The following is a 23,130-nucleotide window of genomic DNA, read 5'->3' on the forward strand; positions in this document are numbered from 1 at the left end:
GAGACATTCACAACTTTTTTTTTTTTTGGGTGGGGGGTGGGGGGGGGGTCACATGGCACTGCGAGGTGGTCACATGACACTGAGGATATCACTCCTTAATTATGCAGATTGACTTTGTCCTTTAGTGTTGGTTAAATTACGGAGGAGTTTGAGAGTCGAGTATTATCCACACCTTGAAGTATTCTGTGCCATTTTCCTGTGCTAGAGCTTATTGTGAGTACAGGTTTAAATATAATCCCACCACAGAATGTGTTCCGGACGTAACCCTAGTCCAGCTGCATTGAGCACTTCCCAGTTATTCCCTCAATGCATTTTTCTCTATTTCTTTACTCAACTGTAATAAATTTAATGAGATTAACCATAAGTAGCAATGGGGAGGATTACAGTTGCAGTCGACTTTGTGTTTTGTAGGATATAACACAAAGCAGTCCCACTTTCAGTTTCCTTTCGTTTGATTTTTTTATTTTCACTGGTTTTTTTCTGGATTTGGATTTCAGTGCATTTTCCCTTAATTGTTTTTAATCAATAAAGAATGAACTTATTATCACACAGTTGTGTGTGCGTGTGCGTGTGTGTGTGCTTATTTGCCTGTCAAGTTTGGGTGGTTTTTAGACGTGTTGAAATGGGAATGAGATCGATTATGGACATGAATGACCTCGCCTTCTCTGGTAAGTTTTACCTGGAAATGTCGATCTCTCGTATCTATTTCCTTTCTCTGGATGTTATCTTGCTGTAGGAATTTAATGGAACATTAAGTTTTTTTCACCCATTCCTTGATTTCCCCCATTTTAGATGAGATGACTGGGCCTCCCCATTTTTTTTCTGGGGGGGGGGAATAATGAAGTCACCTGCTTGGTGCTGTTCATGTTATACTTGACATGTGACTTAAACATGCGTCGCATGTTTGTGGCTTCAGTGTCGCTCAGCTCATTTCCAAAGGGGCCGGTTCTGAAGCTGGGTGTCTGGTATCGAGTCTCTCAGTACCACTGCAGGGCTCCTTCTGAGACTCGAACAAATGACGTTCATATTAGCCACGTGGGCCTGAAACCCCTTTGCTCTACATTCATGTCCCTCAGAACTGAATAGTGGATTTAATGAGCTTGACCCGGAAATAAATGTCTTATTTTTACATGGTTACTGTAGATCACTTATTGGTTTTGGCACCAGTTTTCCCGCCGATTCTCTTCACACTAACGATTGTAAGCCCTGATTTTGTGTTTTTTTTTTTTTTTTTTTTTTTTTGCTTACTGACAGTTTTTTGAAATGGCCAATAAAACCTCTGTATCGGAGGCAAATCGGAATTGGGCTGCTATGTGTGAACTGCTCACGACGCGACTCGGCGGATTTGCCAATGTGTGTCTCAGATTCCCGCCGGTTATCCAGCATGCTAAATGCCTGGGATTGTCGGCGACTCCAAATCCTGTAGGCGTGGAAAGTTGCCACTGGCAGTGAGTGCAGTGACAAGCTGCAGCCAATGAGAGCGCAAGACACAGGGTGAGATGAAACCCAACTGAGCAGTTTAAAAAAAGTATATAAATAGTTCAGATGTTTAGAAACTTATTGTATATAACATACATACATACATACTATACACACACACACACAAGTTCTATGTATACCAGGGTTAATTTGCTGTGTGTTTCTAAATGTCAAGCATATGTGTTGTAATTTGATTAAAGTGTTTAACACTTTGTAGCACGTTGGTAATAGAATTGTAGTTTCCTGGTGTCAGTGATTTTGTGTCAAAACGTAGTTTGGGGACCAGACAGGCTTGTCAGTGATTACTCCTGGTGAAAGATCTTGTAATGTGTGACCCCATGTAGTGTATAAACCACAATGACTTCAAGAGTCCCGATCACAACCTCATCTTCGTTGCCTTGTATAGTGTGAATGGTATAGTGATCTGATGACTTAGAAAGGAGTGTAGCATGAACTTGTTGCTAAAGACCCTTCACACAAAACTCAGAGTAGTGATGTAACTAATATATGATACATATATGTTAAATGTATATTGTGCAAGTTGTCCTCTAATCTTGAGGGTGATAACGGTCATAAAACAATATAATGAAAATCGCATACTTAGGAAACCTCAGTATGCCGCGAGGGGCCACACGGGGGGGGTGTACCGTCACCACATGTTTCCAAGGTTGTGGGTTTGAATCCCACCTTTACTTTGTGTATGTAAGTGTGTGTAGTTCAGATAAACCTTACCTTATGGGGACCAGGAAAGAGAACTCAATTTTCTAGAAATCCTTGACTGCAGTCAAAAAAATGGAAAATGCAAAAACTCTTGCAATTTGTTTGATTATTTAGTTAGGGCTGGAAAGGTTATGGTTGTCATGGTTAGCATTAGCATTTTTCCCATTGAAATGAATGAGCGGCTGCCATAAAGACATAATTGCAATTCTGTGTTCTCCCTGTGTCGTGGGTTTGCTCTGGCTATTTTGGTTTTCCCCCCCAGTCCCAAGACATGCAGTTAGGCTAGTTAGCATCTCTGTGTTCCCAGTGAAGGACTGGCTTCCTGAGTAGGGTGAAGCTGGAACAGACAATGTCCCTGTCGAAGAACAGTGGTTAAAAGCCAGATGGAGTTTCAGAAGGTTAATAAGTGTCATACAATAACATGAATGTTGCCTTGCAGCCAAGGTTATGGGTGCAGCTTTCAGCCCAGGTCTGTTTGTAGAGTTTCAAAGTTCTCTCCAAGTTCATACTGTCTTTTCCCCAACAGTCCAGGAAGATAGGTATTAGCTGGTACCTTTAATCCAGTGTTTCTCAACCCAGTCCTCAGGAAACCCCAGACAGTCTATGTTTTTGCTCTGTCCCAGATGCCTGCCAAACAGTCTATGTTTTTTCTCTGTCCCAGCTCCCTGCCAGACAGGCGACATTTTTGTTCCCTCAAAAATGTTGACCATCTGTAGGTCCTCATGGTCTTGGGAAGTACGTTGGGAAACACTTCTCTGGCCCTTTTCATGTGTCCCATTTCAATGTCTTGTGATGGACCAGCACCTCCTGCTTCCTACCTGCTGGCTCACCTTGCGCTGCACTGGGACGGGGTCCAGATGCACTGTGAACCTGCACTGGAAACGGAGGCACAGATAATGGGTGGAAGAAATATCCAAAGACATTGAACTACCAAATGTCTACTGTTAGAAAGCATATTCAAAAAGGATACTACTATTCTGGCTTAGAAAAGGAAAAGAGAAAGTTATGGCTCACAGAGCTTGGACAGTAGGGTTGGATGCCTGACTACAACTTTGTAGACTACAAATCATCCACATCCTGATCTGCAATTTTAAGGATCTAGAAATACTCTGCTATTTTCTAAATACTGACTTGTGTTCTGCGTTACTCACTTATGGGTTAAATATTAATTTAGATTGCCACTCTCTCTACGGAGCATTGACATCAGTCGTCTTTCACCATGGCAGACTTCAGCGAGATTCTGCTTGTCATCGGCGATTTCGGACTCTTCCAGAAGCTGCTGCTGGTGGCGTTATGCTTCCCAGCACTCATTATGCCGTTTCAAAACTACAGCCTGATCTTCACTCACGCCGGCTCCCCACGCCATTGCAACACGGACTGGATCCTCAAAGTGAGCCCCAACCTCACCAGAGAGGAACAGCTCAACCTCACGGTGCCCAGGAAGACGGATGGATCTCTGCAAAGCTGTGAGATGTTCGTGCCAGTGGATTGGGACATTGAGGACATCAGACAGTACGGCCTCAATCAGACCACCTCGTGTTTGCATGGGTGGCAGTTTGACACCTCCGTGTTTAAGACCACTGTGGTCTCGGATGTGAGTATTACTGGGTGCATACCTAGTGGGATTATGTAATAACATCAGTAGTGTGTGATCTCCAGCATTGATACCACAGTAGAAAATGCAATATGCTACGTTCTCTCTCTAAACCATCAGCAGTATCTGTTTAATATTAAATATTGTTAGAATACAGTATATTTGGGTTTTACTCCTCATATTTGATATCTATTGATTGCTTTCACCCGGGTTCGAGTCTCCGCCTGGGTCACATATGTGCGGAGTTTACATGTTCTCCCCATGTCGTCGTGGGGTTTCCTCCGGTTTCCCCCCACAGTCCAAAAACATGCTGAGGCTAATTGGAGTTACTAAATTGCCCATGGGTGTGCATGTGTGAGTGAGTGGTGTGTGAGTGTACCCTGCGATGGGCTGGCCCCCCATCCTGGGTTGTTCCCTGCCTCGTGCCCATTGCCACCGGGATAGGCTCCGGACCCCCCACGACCCAGTAGGATAAGCGGTTTGGAAAATGGATGGATGGATGGATGATTGCTTTCAAAAATTAAATGAGGTTTTGATGCCCAATACAAGAAGTTGAGCAGAATACCAACGGGTCAAACATCTGGGTTATTCGATTGTTTTTTTTTTCCCCAGTTTGAACTGGTCTGTGACAGGGCCAGCTTCTTAGGAATTGCCCAAACCATCGCTCTGTCCGGCATCCTGTTTGGCTCACTCGTTTTTGGTCCTCTGGCTAAATCGTAAGTATGCGTGTCACCGGGCATCCCGCAAAGAGCTTCTGCATGATCCTTCTGTGCCTTCGGGGGAAGCCTTGTGGCATTAATATCCTTAGTTTTTTTTTTTAATCTTCTCTTTCTGCTGACTTGATCTGAATCACACGTCTCATGGACTGAGGAATCGTGCCTGACTGAGATTTCACTGTCTTCTAGGCTCGGGAGAAAACGAGCAACTCAGATATCGCTGGTCATCATGGCTGTCTTCACCTTGACCACAGGATTTGCCCCGACATTTTATGGCTATATCCTGATCCAGTTCTTTGTGGGATTTTCTTATGGTGGCTACCGTGTTAACAGCCTCATACTTGGTAATTAATGGTTTTGTGATGCTGTGTGTGTTAGGGATGTGCATCTCCACCACTGGTCAATGCATCGCCAACCACCTGATATGTTAGACACATATGAAGCAACTAGTAATACAATATGATATGATTCACTCCTACTGCGATGCACTGCAATTCCACAAGACTTCATTCAATACAATGGGATTCAACACAATACGATGTGATGCAAAGGAATCTGATGCTATGCAATTCAATACAGTAGAGATAGTTAGATTTTATTTCTTTGATTCTTCTTAAGCAGACAGCTAATCATAATTCCCTAAAAACAGGCACCTTTTTTACTTCACGTATTTGTCTCTTACTGCACACTCAGTGAGCATTTTATATTAATAAACTGGATTTTAGCAATGCAAAGATATTACAAATCCCAAGGCGGGAAGGGTTCCACACTTTTTACATCAAATCATAAACTTCTGCATCGGTGCACCAATGAAAATTAGTGAATCATACATACCATCCTTAGTATTGTGTGAGACGCACATATGCATTGTGTAAGAGTTTCTTTGGGTCAACCAAATGCTTAATGATGTCATCATGTGTTTCCTCCAATAGCAACAGAGTGGATTGGGGTGACCAAGCGATCATTACCCTCATGCGTCAGTCAGGTCGTCAATAGCCTGGCGCAGTGCATCGTTGCTGGGGTCGGTTACGCCATTCGTGACTGGCGAACTGTCCAGCTAATCCTCACCTCTCCTCTGCTTCTTGTCCTCTTCTACGTTTGGTACGCTGCTTCCCTTGGACTGGTTGACCTCCTTGGATGACCGCTCCCTCCATATTACTTGAGCGGGTTCTACTCACTTCCTCCCTCTCAAATCTGAAGGCTGATCCCGGAGTCGGCGAGATGGCTCCACGATTGTGGAGAAACCGATGAGGCGGAGAAGCTCATTCGCAGGGCCGCTGCCGTCAATAAGCGTCCGGTCCCTGACAATATCCTGGGCAAGGTGTGTCAGTCGCTTTCCATGATGCTCGCCTCTTCTCCCCTGAATCGTTGCTAAGTTTGACTGATGAAAAGCTTTTGTGATGTTTCATATGAACACAGGTTAAAATAAGCAAGATCTCTCCCTTCCCTATTCAGATCAGCATAGAGAGAAGAGGAAACAGAGGAGAAATAAAAGATCTCATCGCTTCCCCTCATCTGAGAAAATATCTCTTAGTAATTTCATTTGCTTGGTAAATTTTTTGCAGCCTGTGCTACCCATAAACCAATATTTTTGCCACACTCTTTAATTCGTGAAGTTTTTCATTAGTCCACATGGAACCAATGATAATTCTCCCAAAATTAATTCCACTCAATCTATAGTTGTAACGTGTATTAAAATGTAAGCATATTCTTCTCTGTATTTCAGGTTCTCTCTAAACCTCTCGTACAGCTGTCTGACGTTAAACGTTGGAAACTTTGGGCTGGACATCTTTCTGACACAGCTCATCTTCGGGCTGACTGAGATACCTGGTCACATCTTGTGCATCTGGCTGGTGGAGATCATGGGCAGGAAACATTCTTTCACATTCACTATCCTCATTGGTGCAATCCTCTGCCTGCTAATAGTGGCTGTTCCTCTAGGTAACCACATGATCACATCACAAGTGCATAATGTGAAAACGAATAGATGTGGAGATCGCTATTGCACGTCACAATCGCACTCGTTAGCTAACTCGAAAGCATTTTTAAGTTTGAAGAAAGTCAGTTTGACATTGTGGTGGGTGCGTGGTTGGCATGGTGACACGTGAACATTCCAATGCTTTGACATCGTATAGAGCTAGTGCAGTATAATTCACTTCTAAAACCATTTTATGTAGCACCCTTCCCAATAAAGGCTGTAAATGTTTCAACAACAAAAACGTCAGCAACTGAGTTTCCTGGCTTCGTTTCAGACAAGCCACATATAATCACTGCCCTCGCCACATCTGGGAGGGTTTGTACCACTTGGGCCGTCACCATCTGCACTGTCTACGTCCAAGAGCTCTTCCCCACTTCACTCCGGTATTTATTATTATTAATAATAATAATAACGACAATCTTTATTTATGTAGCACTTTTCATACAAGGAATACAGCTCAAAGTGCTTCACAAATGAAATTAAAACCAAAGACAGAGAAGCAACTGACATATAGGTCATTGAAATGATAGAAGATTGGAATAAGTCTAAGGAAAATATATAGATTTCTCTGCTTCCCTCCTTTATAGTGGTCGTCTGATCCTCTTAAAGGAAAAGTCATCATATTTGGAACAGTTTAAACCCATTTCATTTGCCAGAATATTGAAATCTCTGGTTAACTCGGCTTCATTAACCATCTGTGTACTATGTAGAGTCGACCTGTGGGATTTTGTGCACGTTGTAAGTTAACGTTTGATGGTGTAAGTGTCCTCTGCCACTTTTGAGTCACCCTGTGCCCTTTTCCCTGTGTCCCCTTAGTCAGGCAGCCACGGGTCTGGCTTCCATAGCCCCCAGGGTGGGTGGACTACTGTCCCCCATGCTCAACCTGCTGGGCATGTACTACAGCAACATCCCCATTCTGGTCTTTGGTGGCCTGACTCTGGCCAGCGGGATCTTGTCCTGCCTGCTGCCTGAGACTCGAGGGAAGGATCTGCCTGACCATTCCGAGGAGATGGACAGTAGATGGTGAGTCTCTGATACCCATGAAAGCCGTTTCAGTCTAAATGTTATGTGCCGTCAAATAAATATTAACTCTCGGCAACGATGTGAATGGTGTACCTGCAGAAGGTTCTGACTAGGGTCAGAAAATTCTGAGAATTTTCTCCTTTACTCCCATAAATTTCCATTAATTCTCATGGAAAGTTTCCAACTTGTGATATTTCCATTATATCCCAGCTTAACTTCCCACACCTTTGCAATGCCTGTCCTGTTCTTCAACCTTACTGATATTATGTTCGTTGTTGTGATTACTGTTCTGCCATGCAGATTCTATCAAAATTAAGTTATGGCTGAGAATCAGTCTCTTAGGTTTTGTGTTATTTGATTACAAAATATTTTTATTCATCTATACTTGGTTTTGAGTAAGTACACTATCATTTACCTACCTACTACACATATGGGTGGACAGTCAAAACACTTTGAAGCCCTTTTTCAGTTTCAGTGTCAGAGTTGTTACTGAGTTTTTCTCTCTGTAGGGTATCTGTCTTGCTGCTGGTCGTCCTTTTCTAATTTTAGCTTCAGTTTTTCCAAACCTTATGATCTTTTCCAAACACTGGATCTTCTCGTAAGATGCCAAAAGGAACACGAGCTGCTGTCGGTATAGTCAAATAATAATAATGAAAAAAACCTCTCTATGTGTCAGCGGGTAGATGCTAACAAAATGCCAGTCTAATGGTAGCTGCTGTGAATTTTGAGAATTTCCCCAGTCAGCTGATGTACTCCAAGGTAAGTAAAATTTAAAGGGACAATACTGTCACACATTTTAAATAATTTATTTTTTATTATTAATCAACAGGAACACAAATGACACACAGATAAATGAGACTTGTGACGGTGTAAAATCTACTAAACTCTAATCCGCATTGGACTTCCGGCCCACTCTTCCTGGGGGAGGAGCATCAGACGACAAACCTGCCCTTTCAGTACAGTTTGTTTAGACTTGGCATCAACAGCAATTAACAGATGTGCGCAATTCACCATAATCCCATGTTTCTATGTCATGGTCAATCAAACTGTGTCAGTTGCACTGTGTATCGGGCTCTGTGTAAAGATCCTTGATGTTCCTGTTTCAACTTCAAACACACAGTCTTTTAGTTTTATTTTACGGCTATAAAATGCACACGTGCATTTCTTGTGCTGCAAATGATTGTTAAGTTGATAATTAACATGCATGCACTGATGATGAAGAAAAAAACAATACAAAGGACAGGAAATTGTCATTCGGCAAGATAGTAAAATGAGACCAATAAATGAAACCAATAAAGACGGTATGTACAAAAAGTAATGGGGGCATGAACCATATTTTTCTTAATTTAACTGAATTTTTTTTTTTACTAGAGCTCACTTTCCAATATGAGCTTTTTAAATATCCAATCACATGGTGTATTGTATCCATTTATCAGAATAAAATGAATATACATTTGATATAACTGGCTTTCTGTTTAGACGTTTCGGCCATCTTTGAGTCAAGTTTTTTCGACCAGTCTCTAAATCAAGACAATATATTAAGTAATGAAGTGATTGTTGCATTCATTTATTTGATAGAGTAAAGTACAAATTAGATAAGCTTGAGGTCAGAGGGCATGGTCAGTCAGCCAGCTGAGTATGTGGGGAAAACAGAAGAAAATACTAACAATTCACAATAAATATTAGGTCTGTATTGGTGGAAACACACAGAATATTAATTTCTATAATTTTCCAAAATATTGACATCCATATATTAAAATATATGATTTAAAGGTAATGATATATTTAAGTGTGTGTTTGAGCAATAAAACTGGCAAGCTATAATATGGCATAATATGTATTTGGTGCCATGTCGAAATTTAACATTTATGATTGTATAGCAGATTTAATAACTCCCAGACTCCAGCAGGATCCTTGACGTCTGTGGTGTTGAAAAAAGCCAGGCATAGATGTCTAGCTTAAGAAATCGTCCATCCAGTTGTTATTCGGGTTTTTTGGTTCCGTGGTAGTGGGGCCCATACTAAATGGATCGAGGAATATGTCGATGCCTTCGGCCGAAGCGTCCGACTTGGCTGCTGGGGGCTTGAGAGCTTCTTCTGCACAGGCATCAGTGGAGAAGAAGTCGACCGGAGTGTCTGTAGTGGAGCCGGCCTCGGCTGTTTGGTCCAAGCCAAGGAAATCAGCGAAGATGTCGGGGTTTCCTCGAGACGGTGGGTCAGCTGGGATCCCCAGGCTGACTGAAAAGTCATTCTCCCCAAAGATGTCCTCTACGTAAACTGAGGGGGGCGCTGCTGAGGCGACATCCAGACCAGCATTGTCTTTATCGAATGCAGTAGAAGCACCCAACCAGACCAGCGCTTCACTGTTTGTGCCAAACATCTCAAAGTTTGTCTCTTGTCCTTGATGATCTGCTGCCGTTTCAGTACTCAGATTGACTGCGATATTCCCTTCAGTTTGAGGGATATCCAGTAAAGTGACAGGATCTACATTATTTTGTTTAGATTCTGCATTGAGCACCAAAGGATTGTCACTGTTGCTAAATATATCAAATTCCTCACCGACTGATCTTAGTGGAGTGTGGCTTAAACCAAAGAGATCTTCTGGATCGTTTGTCGGTGGGATGTTTCGCGGTGATAAATCAGCAGTAACTTCAGGATTAATGTCTTCTAGTGTTACAACTTGATCAAGAATATTTTCAGATGCATCCTCCGTAAGATTAAATTCTGTGATGTTAGTTTGTGTGTTTGACATGACCTCCGCATTTAGTAGGGATGATAACCGGTCTGGAGACTCAGAGGTCATGGGTTCAGTAACATTCATCTCTTTGTGAACATCTTCATAGAGCTGGCTGGGATTTTCATCGCCTGTGTTCTTCTTGGAGGGAGCATGATCAATTGGAGGCAAAAGGAAAGAATGTTCAGAGACTGCTGCCTGTATAGGGTTTGAATGGGCATCTCCTTCGCTGATGTCATTCATGACAGCATCCAGAAAAGTAGGATCCTCAGTAGTACCTTTCTGCATGGCTGCGTCTGAGTTGACCAACAGCTCTGGTGAAATGATTGAATTAATGATACTCGTCTCCTCAATAATGGCGTGACTAGGGCCCGCTTCACTTGAAGCATGCACACTGGACTCTGAAAGTGTTAAACATTCACCAGAGTCTCCCAGTGTGCTTGGAATCATACTGGCAGGTGCCTCTTCAGTAGAAGGTGTATTTGGCTCATCTCTTTCTTCACAACTAAGACATGTAGGGTTAAGGTCATTTGTACTGGTGGGCGAAAGGAGTGTTTTTGAGCTGCCATCATCTGTTTGTAGGGATATGTTTCCGGAGACATCCGGCGCATCGCCTAAGCTTGTGCTGCTTTCGATTTCTTCTTTTCTGTTCATTTCTGAAGGCCTCCATGCAGTCTTGGCGTTTACTTGTCCAGTCTGATACACCTGAGTGTTGTCACCCATGGGGTTCTTCACAAAGACATCGCTGGCCTTTTCCGTCACTGTTCTAGCCTCATCGGCATGTTTTGCCTCTGCCACTCCGGACACCTTCTTTTCTTTTTCGGGTGACGATTGGAATAGTTTTCCCAGTATGGACCTCGGTTTGACCTCCGGTTTCTTGGCCTCTGCGGGTTCTCTCTTTCCTGCTTTATCTTTGGCGCTAGGTGTGAAAAGCTTCGAGAAGGCGCTTTTACCTTGACCCGACGTCTTTGACCAGGACTCTTTGCGAGCGTGAGCCGTCCCATCCTGCTTGCTAGCCGCACTCGGTGTGGCGGACTTCTGGACGGTTTTGTCAGACGTATCGGGCGTTTCCTCTTCAGTCTCTTTAGCTTCTACATTGCCGTTGTGACGCTTCGTTTCTCGAGCAGCGGTTTGTGTCATAGATCCCTTCCGATTCACTTCTGAGTCCGTTTCTTCTGCTTGAACACTCCCACTCTTGGGTTCTTCTGTCAGCTCTCTATTGACTTCCCTGTTCTCATATGATTTCCCACTTGTTTGGATATCACACCTCTCAAGATCATCGTCACAGACCTCTTCTGTAAATCTCTTATTAACAGTGTCTTCCACAGTGGTACTAATTAAAGTCTGTGAATACTCTGTTAAAATAGAAGCAGAAGACTGAATTGCATTCGTATCAGTGCTTTCTAAATTCTTTGGTTTAATTATGTTTTCATTTATTTCATTTTGTTCCTCCAGTTGACATTTGTATGGATTACGAATGTTCTCATTTTGGTCCTCAATTGCCTCATCGATGAATAAAGAGGCTGCAATTTCCTTCTTGGCCCCCAGTACTGTGGGTCTGCAGTCTTTATCATCATTAGGTACAATATCTGGGTTACTGCTGTGACATACAAAATCAGGTTCAGTGTTTATTTCAGAATCTCCCCCTGTGCTGGCATTACCATCCAGCTCAGTGTTAACGTTCATTACAAAGCGAACTGATTTCTTCATTTTGTCTGAGGCTGTAACTTTCTTATTTGCGTAGGACGGGTCTTTTCTTGGAGTCAGTGTTGAATCAGGCAGTGTTAAATGTGCTGTTTTAACCGGAGTGTTTTTCTGTGGTGTTTCCTTTACTTTAAAAGGGGGGGCATGTTTTGGGGAACTTTCTTGAAAAAGAGCTATTTTATTGGACACACTCCACGGACGGGGTAGTGCTGGACTCGGCGGTTCCAGTTCCGCATGCTCTGAGGCTGCAGCTTTGGGTTTGCGGTTCATACCGAGCCCAGGGGGAACAGAGGAGCTGTTGAGTCTTTGTGTGGATGATGAAGGAACCTTTTTGTTGTCTCCAGTTTTACTGGACTTTGACATTAATCCTTCTGGACTTTGCAGTACATTTCCTGAGCTTTGTTTGCTTGGAGAATTTGAGCTTGCTTCCACTATACCCGTCTCATGCAGCTTCCTTTCACCATTGTAAGGCGTTACTAGGCGACCTGCAGATGTCTGTTTTTCTGGCGGCCAATTAATTTTCAGTTTTGTTCTTGTATCTGGACTACTCGCAGTCTTTGTGTTCCCGAATTCCAGTTTTTTCGGAGCTGCAGAGCCCGATGACTCTACAAAGGTGCTACAGACCTTGGAGTCCCCTTTAGGGTCTTTGCAGGTCTTTTCCTCAGAATGCGGAGACTCTGTAGTCTTCTTGAGCCAGAGGTCTTTGTGCTGTTTGTGGCCAAATCCCTCATCATAATTCCCCTTCGTTTTGAACAATTGCTGGTAATGAGATGCACAGTAGAACTCGCCATAAATAGCTGAATAGTTGTGAATTCTGCAAAGAAGGGAAGCAAGAAAAGATTCTCATATACCTGTGGAAAAAATAATGAGTCTACAAATTAAAATTTCATTAAAGAAATAATCCAAATAAAGAATGAGACTATCTTTGTGAAATAAAATGAAATGTATCTCACCCCAGCTTCTTTTTACAATGTTTACAGCAGAAACAGTTGGAATGGAAGATTACTTTATCAGCAACCATTTTCTCCATAGGGTATACAGGCTCCAGACAGGCAGAACATATTTCCTTTAGTGTCGAGTGGAACTATGAGGAGAACGATATGAAAATAAATGGGACACAGTTTAAACAGTACAGAACTCAATGTATTAAAGGTGCCTTTACATTAGATAATTATTACTTACTACGACATCCTGCCCAGGGTGTCCCTCGGGGCCATGTGCCCTGGTCTACCTGAGGTTGGCTGCAGCCCAACCCCCCCCCCCCCCCCCCGCCCCATGCAATCACACTTATCAGGATAATGGGTAGGTGGATGGATGGAAATAATATTTACACTATATATTATCCTATCTTGTATCGTGTTTATATGTTTAAATTTCATATATGTTTGTAGAGATTTTTATTTTTCTCAAGTATTCATTATTGTAACATAGGAAGCAATTGTTTATGATGATATTTATTTCATTACTTGTAATCACACACATTTCACCACAGTCTGTTTTGGTAGATATATCGGTACAGAAAGGCCAGTAAAACTGCATTTAAATATAAGAGTTTATGAAATTTATACAAAATTTCATACAATTATACAAATTCAATCATAAATACAATATACATTTAAGTACAACAATTTGTGTTTTGGAACATTAAAATCTAGTACAACAAAAAAATTGACAAGCTGGTTATTGCAAAGCATCAAAAACACAAAAGGAGTCACTCTGTCGCGTTTTTTTAGGGCTTTGCTGGCCTTGGGTGACCAAACGTGACAAAAACTCTTCCGCTCTCGTTAACTTTGGGCTGAGGGTTTTCTGAGAACATCTTAGCAGACCTCTGAGCGGGAGGAGATGTCAAGACGTCATATCGGGCTGGGGCGGCGACTGCTTCGTAAGCGGACAGTGTTTTTGTCTCCGCTTGCTTCGTGACGATTGTAGAAGTCTTAGAGGAGACGAACTTGTTGCCGAAGCAATCTGTCTTTTCGTATTTTTCGCTAACGGTCTTTGTGCCAATTATATCTGCTGGTTCAGGGACAGTTTGCAGCTCTAATACACTGACATTCCGTCGGGAGTTAAGCGGACTGTAAAAGCTGGCCTTTGAGGCGGACCCGTTTGCTTTGGACTGATATGCGTCAGGCCTGCAGCGGGCCGGACCATTTTGCTGATGAGAAGCTGTTGGTGCTTTGGGGGCCTCTGCTGGTTTCCTTGCAGCTGACTGAATGGAGATGAAGGATGGGGAAGACTGAGAAGCGGTACATGGTCTCATTTTGGCCACATCCTGGGCTGGTCTTTGGGTTTCTACTGATTTTCCAGCCTTCTTGCTCTCTGGCTTTGGGTCCCTCTCTGGTTCTTTCCCTCGTTCTCTTTTAGCTTTGCTGGAAACTATGCTTATTTTCCTTATATTGTTAGCGGTAGGAGAGCTGTGCACGGTTCCAAGGGACTCTTTGAAGAGTCCAGACAGACCAGCGATGTCAGACTCTGATTTCAAGTTGGAGACGGAATACAGCGCTTTCTTTATCGCCTCTTCAATGTCTATAAGTTTAGTTAAAGTCTGCTCTTTCAGATGGATTATCTCTGCACTTGCTCTTTCAAGATCACCAAAGGCAACCTCAACCGAAGACACGCCGTCTGTGTCATCTTTTGTCGACTCTGTTCTTCTTCCCTTCGTTTCCCCTGTGGACTTACCACGTGTTATATTTTCACCAGGAGCCACGATCCAGGCAGGCACATTCTCAAATAAGTTCTTCATAGACCTAACGTCGACTTCACTGGTCTCGCCCTCTATTTCTGCCACTTTTGAAAGAATTATCTTAAGCTCTTCCCGTTTCCTCAGATTTTCGAAGATTTCCATCGCTGCCTTCACGTTGCCTCTCATTATTTCTTCTTTGTGCACCGACAGCCTTTGTCGGCGCTCATCTTCTGTCTCTCTCTTAGCTTTTTTCTCCCTCATAACTACTTTTGTCTCTCCTTCTTCGTGGCATTCTTCATGATTGCAGCAGCTGTCCATAGCAGGTGAATGTGTTACTGAGGCATGAGGCCCTTGAGGACCAGCTTCGCCGCCCTGTTGGCCGACATCCTTCGAGCAGCCCTGTGTCAGTTTACTACTGCTCTCCTTCTCTCTCTCATCTCTAACCTCGTCTCGAGTTACTTTAATTTTCCTGTGAAAAATTGGAGCGTTACAATTTTTTCGTCCTCCAAAGTTTTGAAGAGCAGCTTGAAAACTTTGGTTCATTTCATTCCTGGCCTCTCCGTCTTCTGAGTAACTCTGCATGCACGCACGGATCTCTTCCGCTGCATTAATTTTTTGCGGCCCCTGCTTGTCCCCTTCCTTTTCATCATCGCTGCTAATGATGGCTGTTTTTTTACTAATAGTTTTCGTGACCTTTTCTTCCACTTCGTTTGTTGGGTGAATCTCTTTTGTTTGCTTAATTTCTCCAGGGCACGAAGTTATTTCTTTGTCAACAGCTTGATGTTCCTTGGTGTAGTCGAAGTTTAAAGAATGTCCTTGGACTGTTTTAGTGGTCGTTCCCTCACTGTGACAGTCTTTGTTGTGTGCGTAGTTCTTCTGCTCGTTTTCTTGACAGATCAAAGGCTTTGGAGGTAAAGGCGGGGGAGAAAGTTTTGCGGAGACGGGCCTAGATCTGAAATTTTGTCTAGGGGCTGTGTTTAAACACGGTGGTTTTGGAGGAATGACTGGCTTAATGGTTGCCGGCTTGTCGCACACTTTGGGAGGCAGCGGTGGTGGGTTCTGCGATTGGCCGGTAAAAGCTGAAGAAGCATTTGTCCTATCTGAGCTTGCGTCAGGGCTGGGTTCTGCCACGGGTGCCGGCTTCAGTGTTCCGGCGACTGGCCTTTCCTCGTAAGTCACTGAAACTGAAGGAGACAACGCAGCGTCAGATGGAAGCACAGGTGCCGAAGCTGGCTGCTCGCCAGCAGATTTTTCACTCTCCGCTCTTTGCTTCTTTCTGCCCTCTGAATAAGTCTGTCCTGCATTTCTGTATATCATTGCAGCTCTGAAATCTCCCTTAGACACATTAATGCTACACTTTTCAAGGGACCGAAGAGCTGCTTGCACATCACCTCTTACAACTTCTTCTTTTTCTACTGGCTGTGCCGCAGCTGGGCTCTGCAGAGATTTCAGAGCAGCTTTTATATCTCCTCTCACAACAGCAGCTTCATTAGTCTCTCTGTCTCCATCCTCTGAACTTACAAAAGGATTTACAATGGGACGCGCCGGATCAGCGTCACCTACGGTGACCCTGACGTCTCTGCCCCTTGTGGTTTTATGCTTTTCATCAGATCCCTGCTCCTCCTCGGAGACACTGACCTTTTGATGACTTGATGTCATCTGCTGACTTCTCATCTCCTTCACCGTTGAGACGGAGGATGTCTCCGTTTTTCCCGAGACCTGCACGGACGTGTGCAGACTCCTTGCTTGCTGGACACTCGTGCTCTTCTGAGTGGTAGTAAAGTTTTGGTGTATCTGACCCTGTGTGGAAGCTGTTCCTTGGGTCACCGTTTGTTGATTTGTACTGTTATTCGGTATTTGTTGTGAAGGGTCTTCTGAGGTGGAAACATTCAGATCATAAATCTTGCCTGGAATAACGACCTCTCCTCCTTCTCGCATACCCTGCCTCTTCGCTTGCTCCAGTGATTGTTTTGCAGCCTTGACATTGCCTGATATGATTTCTTCCTTTGATACAGTGGTTAGGCTTCCTGTTGTGTCAGAGGCTTCCTGTGATGACACGTCCAAATCATAAATCTTTCCAGGGATTATAATTTCACGCTCCACCCGCATGCTTTGTTTCTTTGCTTGTTCAAGGGATTCTTTTGCTGCCTTGATGTCCCCAGAAACGATTTCCTCCTTTTCTAGTACAATGGGCTGATTTGCTGCCTGCCCCAGAGAGTGTTTGGCCAAGAAAACGTCACCACGGATGACTTCTTCCTTCTGCGTGTGACCTTGCTCAGTAGAACCCTCAGAGAAGACTTTTTTGACGTTCTTAACATCACCCGGCACTATGTCCAGGACTGTCCGTTCTACCTTCTCTTTCTGTTGGTTCAGATTTCTCTTTGCTTCTTTGATATCTCCATGAATAATCTCCACTGGCTCCTTCAGTGGAGAATCATTCTCTGATGGCTCTGTCTGAAGACTTTTAAGGTACTCGAGGTCTCCTTTTTCAATGCATTTCTTGTATAGATTCACATTTCCTCTCTCGTTTTCTTCAAATTGGAATGAAGCCTGGGCCTTGTGGTCTTTGCTAGTAGATAAGAGGCTCCCAATAGTCAACCTCACATTTCCCTTTGTTATTTCATGACTATCGGTTAGGTTTTCGTAGTGACTGGAAAGTGAATACACAGTCATCGCAGCATAGCCGCTCTCAGTTTCTTGCATCACAATTCCTTCTTTCCGAGTCTTGTCATAACTGAGTAGACCTGTTATGACCTGTGCAACATTTGCCATGTTTTGTCCCTGGTCTGAATATTCAGTAGACTCTGCTTCAGTGGTTGGAATCTGCATTCTGGTGGTTTCAACATGGCCATGCTCATCCTCTTTTACAAGAACTATCTGGTGTGTTAGGTTTGTTCTGAGTAACAGCTGCAGAATAATGTTCTTGATGTTCCCTTCAACTGTCTCCTCTTTTAGGATATTTGGCCCTTGATTATTTATAAATTGATATTTTGCCATTTTCACACTTTTCCCATGATTCTCATTTGCTTCTATAACAATCCCCTGTGTGTGAATAACCTTAAAGTAGTGGAGATGATCCAACGTTTCCTTCACGCTATTCTCTGAATCTTCTCTCCTTTGAAAACCGATCCTGTCAAGTGGTGTTGATTCAAACATCCAAGTTGTGCTCTTCACATCTGCCTGAGGTATTGTCTCATGAGTTAAACTGGATGCAGAGGGATCCACTTGCTTGATGGTATCCAATGGTTGTGTCTCAAATAGCCACGTGCACCGTTTCACATCTCCTTTATGACTGTCCAGTCTGTGCACTGTCTTCAAAGCGGACTGTTCCTGAAGCTCACCTTTCAGGGTGTCTATGGGTTGATTTTCGAAGAGCCAGGTGGAGGTTCTAACATTACCTTCTTGGACATCCCTGACGCTGACCATCCTCACAAATTTTTGACCGGAAGCTCCTTGAGATTCAAAGTGCTGCTTGCTTTGCTGGACATCACCTTTTTCAATGTCTACTATGGTCCTCATGCTGCCCTCCTCTTGGCTTGTAAAAGAGTCCAGTGGTTGTGTTTCAAACTTCCATCGTGCTGATTTTACATCACCCTTGACGACATCTTCTTGAGTAACAGCCCGGATCACAAAAACCTCTTCCTGTGGTTTGATAATGTCTAAGGGTTTCGTTTCAAATTGCCACTGAACTCCTCTCACATCCCCACTCAGCACCTCTTCTTTCTTGACTGTGGTCACCTCATGGATCAGTCCCTCTTTATCTCTGATGGCATATAAAGGCTTGGACTCGAACAGCATAGTACTGGATTTAACATCTACGCTCGTAGCAGGCTTCTCAACAAAAACAGACTGATGTTCGGGACTCCTGTCTTTGTCGTGGATTTTATCTAAAGAATGTGTCTCAAATATAAGCTTCTTGTTTCCAACATCTCCACCTTGCACATCGCTGACGGTAGATATGTTTTTGTTGCTGTCCTCATCTTTAATGGTGTCAATAGCGTTGTTCTCGAATAGCCAGGTAGACCTACGAACACAACCTGTCTGAATATTAATGTTTTGGTCTTCAGTTTCAGATTCCCTGGCTAAGGCTGTTGCTTTTTCATTCACTGATTTTGACTGAAATATCTCTTTGACTCGAGAAACGTCTCCAGACTGTATGTGGATCTTACTGACATACCTGACATCTTGGTCTGTGTCTGCCCTCCTTCCCATGCTGTCTAGAGTTTCCGTCTCAAACAGGTGCTTCACCAGCTTCACATCGACCTTGTCTGTTGCATCGTCTTGAAATGTGCTGCACAGTTTCAGCTGAAGATCGACGCCATCTTTAATGGCGTCCAAAGGCTGAGTCTCAAAGAGCCAGGTGTGTGACTTCACATTGATCTTCGGCATTGCTTCCTCTTCGGGCTTCTTCTCAGACTTCTCATACAATATGTCCATAGGTTGAGTTTCAAATAACCATTTGCAATTCTTGACGTCCCCTTTGTGTGTCACTTCCTGTTGAACGGAGGAAAGCTGCTCCGTCTGGTTAATGCTGTACGAGGGCTGTGTTTCAAAAAGCCATTTTGCCATCTTCACGTCACCAGCTTGATCCTCTTGCCTTGTGATGCCTTTAATGATCTCCACTTTTGCCTTTTTATCACCGAATTGATCCATAGGTCTGGTTTCAAACATCCACCTGTAATTTTGGACATTCCCTTTTATAGACTGTTCCCTGCTCACAGTTGTGACCTCATGAAAATTTCCCAAACAGTCTTTAATGGCATACAGTGGGGTGGTCTCAAACAGTGTAGTGTTGCCTTTAACATTCCCAGCTATAATTTCCCCTTGCTTTTCAGTTTGAAGATTTTCAGCCTGAGAAATATCGCCAATCGGAATTGTTTCAAAGAGGTGCTTGTAGGACTTAACATCTCCCCTTTCAATCTCCTCCGCATTGCATTTTATTCCTCTCTCTGTCATTTCTTTGCTGATGCTATCAAGGGTGCTGGTTTCAAATGTACTTTTTCTGATTTGCACTGACCCCTTCTCTTCGTTAGTCACTGTAACTTTTTTCAGACGTCCAACTTCATAGCTGTCTTTCAGGGTGTCTATAGGTTGGGTTTCAAACAGCCACAAGGTGGACTGTACATCCCCTCCTACTATCTCCTCCTTGGGCAAGCCTCCAGTGGCGGATTCTCCCTTCAGTGCAGCCAGGGGCTGAGTTTCAAACATCTGTCTCTTGTTTCCGACATCAGCTGCTTCCACGACGCCGATAGTTCCCTGAAACTTGTCTTCTTGGATACTTTCATGAATGGCGCTCAGGTGTTGTGTTTCAAACATCCATCTCTTCTTGTCGACGCCACCTTTTTGGGCCTCCTCCAGGGAGATGCCCCTGATGACCTGCACCTTCGATGCATCCTTGTTAATGACATCCAGGGGCTGGGTTTCAAACAGCCAGCGTGCTGTCTTCACGTTGTTGCTTTGGATCTCTTCTCTACAGATGGACTTAATCTCATGGACATTGCCGGTGCTGTCCCTAATAGCACAGCAGGGTTCTGCCTGAAAGAGTTTCACTGTCTTCTTCACGTCCCCTTTCTGCTCTTGTATTTCTGACTTCAGCTTGAAAAAGCTTTGATCCTCAACAGAGGTGCAACGACCTAAAGCATCCAGAGGCTTGGATTCAAAGAGCTGCCGTGTTCCTTTTACATCCCCCTGCTGCATGGGTTCCTTCAACACAGCCTCTACCAGCTCTCCTTCTTCTGGGTACGTCTTACTGAGGGTGTCCAAAGATTGTGTTTCAAACAACCAGGTAGCCGTGTGAACGTCCCCTTTTACAGACCCGCACCTTGAGAGTGTAGAGGAGTGCTGAGCGCCGTCGAGTTCCACACGTTCGAAAATTGAGGAGGTGCCTCTGACATCCCCTCTTTGTGGTGCTTCCTCCTCTAGCAACTTCTTAGTCATGTGAGGATCTCCGATGTTGTCCAGGCTCCAGTTCTCAAATATCCACCTCATGGACTGAACTTCACCCTGGTAACCCGTGTCTGCTTGCTTAGTCTCTGAGTTCAATACTTCGACCAGCTCATCATCTACAACATTGTCAAGGTTCTTCCTCAGCTCGGGGTGGATGTGCTTGAAGAGCCTTTTCAACTCGCTCTTCTGTCGCTGTTGGTAGAAGGTGGAGAATGTCTCCTTGGGTGGCACCATCGGGAGGAAGGCATGACTTTGCTCCTCTGGGCCAGGCAAACTCTCCTGGGGTGATCTTGGGAGGGGAGGGGGAGGGAGAGGCAAGTCATCCTCCCCTTTAGCCCCCTTAGTAACGTTAATCTGTTGGTGTCTATCTGCCATCTTAACTGTAAATGAAAAGGAATTACTTGTGTTATTTTAACAACCAGTTTATCAAATGTAGCTTTAATACATGTAAGTCTGGAAGCCATGCATGTTACTGTTTAAGCCGTACTGTACCTTGCTTTACTTCCGTAGAGACCAGGGGATGCATGTCACGGCAAACCATCTTCACTCATGCCGAGGTTAATGGGACTCCATAGAGGTTAGTCTAGCAGCCCTCACACAGGTGGTCTGACTTCTTAACCAAGTTAGGCTTTTGATTGGTTATTTGAAGATTCCAGAAAGGAGTGACTGCTAACATGACTCGGGTAATGTGCTGAGGATCCTTCTTGTGTCAGATTTATTAGGATGAATCAGATTCGCGGTCAGTCTTCTATCACGGTTTGATCCCTGAAATATCTTACTGACAGATTGAGAGCTTTGTACTGCATTATAAATTAAATTACTGAAGAAGAACATGTCCGTTATGTGATCATTTTCTATTACATCCATCCATCCATCCATCCATCCATCTTGCCTCTGCTGATCCTGGTCAGAACTGTGGTATTTTGTATTTGATCTGTTTTCTATGCGTTACTTTTGATGTATATTTTACATTCTCTGCATGTATAACAAACCACTAAATACGGAATTGTGTACTTGGCCAGAGGTGTACATGTTCCCAATTTAAGAGGAACTTGTTAAACTTCTGAATGATTTAAATCAGGGGTGGGGAAGCTGTTCCATGGGGGGCCGGTGTGGGTGCGGGTTTTTGGGGTGGCCTATAAATCAGCCAATAATAAAGCAGTGGATCTCAACTCCAGTCCTGGGGACCCACTGTTATTGGCTGATTGAGAGGCCGTCCCAAAAACCTGCACCCACACCGGCCCTCCATGGAACAGGTTCCCCGCCCCGATCTAAATTATCTAAAATTATTTCTCACTGCCATTTCTCACCTTTGTGGCATGTGTAGGTGTCATGTTATATCTACTGCTTGGTACAGTTAGTAAGCATCACTGCAGTCAGAAGGGAATTGTGTTAAAAGTGAGCACTCTTGCCTGTACCTTGCTTGGTCTCGTTGATTTTCCTGAGGATTCAGTATGCTTGTGCACGAAGCTGCCCTGCAGAAATAATTTTTTTAACAGCTCAGTGCAAGTTGCTTCTTTTTACTTTTGTGACTCTGAAGTAGAGAATGCTAATCAAAAATGATCAAATGTGCTCCACAGAAAACTGAGACAAAGCAGTCAGTGGGATGCCTCGTCCTTCACAGGTCAGGTGCACTAATCATCATGTGCTTCATAGATAACTGACACATGCAGTCAGTGGGATGCCTCGTCCTTCACAGGTCTGGTGCACTAATCATCATGTGCTTCATAGATAACTGACACATGCAGTCAGTGGGATGCCTCGTCCTTCACAGGTCAGGTGCACTAATCATCATGTGCTTCATAGATAACTGACACATGCAGTCAGTGGGATGCCTCGTCCTTCACAGGTCTGGTGCACTAATCATCATGTGCTTCATAGATAACTGACACATGCAGTCAGTGGGAAGCCTCGTCCTTCACAGGTCCGGTGCACTAATCATCATGCTTCTTGTATGTTTGACATTGCACTTGTTTGACACCCTGCCCCGAACAGAGGAGCACATTTATCGTCCCGCCTTGACCGTTTTGACCTTCGGGACACAGAGGGTATGGAAGGAATGGGGAGAATGACAGGCACTTACTGGTTTTACGGGTCCGTCTGTTATGTCCGCAGCTGCTGCTTTGGACAGATAGAGCAGCGATCTATCTTGGATGGAAGCAGGGGAGGCTTCTCGTCCGTGCAGAGAGAGGGGGTATCTGAGGCGTGACTCAGACAGCCTGTTCACACCTGCTTGGATACGACATGGATGTTATTAATATGAGCTAATAAAAGTCGCGGTCACATGTTGAAGTACAAACAGACAGTTTTCAGTTAATCGATGGGGTGGGAGGGACCCTTTGGAAATGTGTCCCATTGGTGGAAATGTCAATTAGGGTCAAACATTCACACCAATTATGCACCACTCAGTTTGCTAGCTACATCTTGCTTAGACTTGTCAAAAAATGCCAAAGTAATGCTTTTCTTTATGAATGGTAGAGATGGAGAATCATAAACCATAGCAAGCTTGGATCTTGGGATCATGAAGCAATCAGGAACGTTACATGCTTTTTCATAA

General features: G+C 43.9%; 3 protein-coding genes across 6 annotated transcripts; 1 reads left to right on the forward strand and 2 right to left on the reverse strand.

Moving 5' to 3' along the window:
• The first annotated feature begins 3,418 nt into the window (after window positions 1-3,418).
• slc22a13a (solute carrier family 22 member 13a) lies at window positions 3,419-7,514 on the forward strand. The gene is made up of 9 exons (XM_049010303.1): window positions 3,419-3,793; window positions 4,406-4,509; window positions 4,699-4,853; window positions 5,442-5,610; window positions 5,710-5,830; window positions 5,965-6,059; window positions 6,236-6,450; window positions 6,762-6,870; window positions 7,304-7,514. The coding sequence occupies exons 1-9, from the start codon at window positions 3,419-3,421 to the stop codon at window positions 7,512-7,514; spliced, it is 1,554 nt and encodes a 517-aa protein (XP_048866260.1).
• Window positions 7,515-8,855: 1,341 nt separating this feature from the next.
• On the reverse strand, window positions 8,856-13,205 carry LOC125740220 (uncharacterized). Its single transcript, XM_049011110.1, has 3 exons — window positions 13,130-13,205; window positions 12,901-13,031; window positions 8,856-12,761 (listed from the first exon to the last, which is right to left on the reverse strand). The coding sequence occupies exons 2-3, from the start codon at window positions 12,975-12,977 to the stop codon at window positions 9,464-9,466; spliced, it is 3,375 nt and encodes a 1,124-aa protein (XP_048867067.1). The 5' UTR covers window positions 12,978-13,031; window positions 13,130-13,205; the 3' UTR covers window positions 8,856-9,463.
• A 180-nt stretch (window positions 13,206-13,385) lies between these two features.
• Window positions 13,386-22,739, reverse strand: xirp1 (xin actin binding repeat containing 1). 4 transcript variants are annotated; one of them, XM_049011106.1, is made up of 3 exons: window positions 22,657-22,739; window positions 21,992-22,048; window positions 13,386-20,953 (listed from the first exon to the last, which is right to left on the reverse strand). In XM_049011106.1, exon 3 carries the CDS (start codon window positions 20,946-20,948, stop codon window positions 13,677-13,679), a length of 7,272 nt encoding a protein of 2,423 aa, XP_048867063.1. In that variant the 5' UTR covers window positions 20,949-20,953; window positions 21,992-22,048; window positions 22,657-22,739; the 3' UTR covers window positions 13,386-13,676. The 4 variants fall into 4 exon arrangements, with proteins under 4 accessions (XP_048867063.1, XP_048867064.1, XP_048867062.1 ...); XM_049011108.1 differs by lacking the exons at window positions 21,992-22,048; window positions 22,657-22,739 and adding an exon at window positions 21,066-21,685 and having other exon boundaries at window positions 15,669-15,811; window positions 16,266-20,953; XM_049011107.1 differs by lacking the exon at window positions 22,657-22,739 and having other exon boundaries at window positions 21,986-22,041.
• Between the last annotated feature and the right edge of the window lie 391 nt (window positions 22,740-23,130).

The sequence above is a fragment of the Brienomyrus brachyistius genome, chromosome 4 (assembly GCF_023856365.1).
Source record: "Brienomyrus brachyistius isolate T26 chromosome 4, BBRACH_0.4, whole genome shotgun sequence".
NCBI classification, from domain to species: Eukaryota; Metazoa; Chordata; class Actinopteri; order Osteoglossiformes; family Mormyridae; genus Brienomyrus; species Brienomyrus brachyistius.

What these genes read in the sequence shown, in the direction of transcription:
- slc22a13a (XM_049010303.1), top strand. Translation starts at nt 3,419, where the DNA reads ATGGCAGACTTCAGCGAGATTCTGCTTGTCATCGGCGATTTCGGACTC. An exon ending in TTTGGTCCTCTGGCTAAATC is followed by an intron (nt 4,510 to 4,698) that starts GTAAGTATGCGT and finishes ACTGTCTTCTAG; the next exon opens with GCTCGGGAGAAAACGAGCAA. An exon ending in CTTGTCCTCTTCTACGTTTG is followed by an intron (nt 5,611 to 5,709) that starts GTACGCTGCTTC and finishes TCAAATCTGAAG; the next exon opens with GCTGATCCCGGAGTCGGCGA.
- LOC125740220 (XM_049011110.1), bottom strand. Translation starts at nt 12,977, where the DNA reads ATGGAGAAAATGGTTGCTGATAAAGTAATCTTCCATTCCAACTGTTTC. An exon ending in CATTGTAAAAAGAAGCTGGG is followed by an intron (nt 12,762 to 12,900) that starts GTGAGATACATT and finishes CCTTCTTTGCAG; the next exon opens with AATTCACAACTATTCAGCTA.
- xirp1 (XM_049011105.1), bottom strand. Translation starts at nt 21,114, where the DNA reads ATGGTTTGCCGTGACATGCATCCCCTGGTCTCTACGGAAGTAAAGCAA. An exon ending in CTCTACGGAAGTAAAGCAAG is followed by an intron (nt 20,954 to 21,065) that starts GTACAGTACGGC and finishes TTTCATTTACAG; the next exon opens with TTAAGATGGCAGATAGACAC.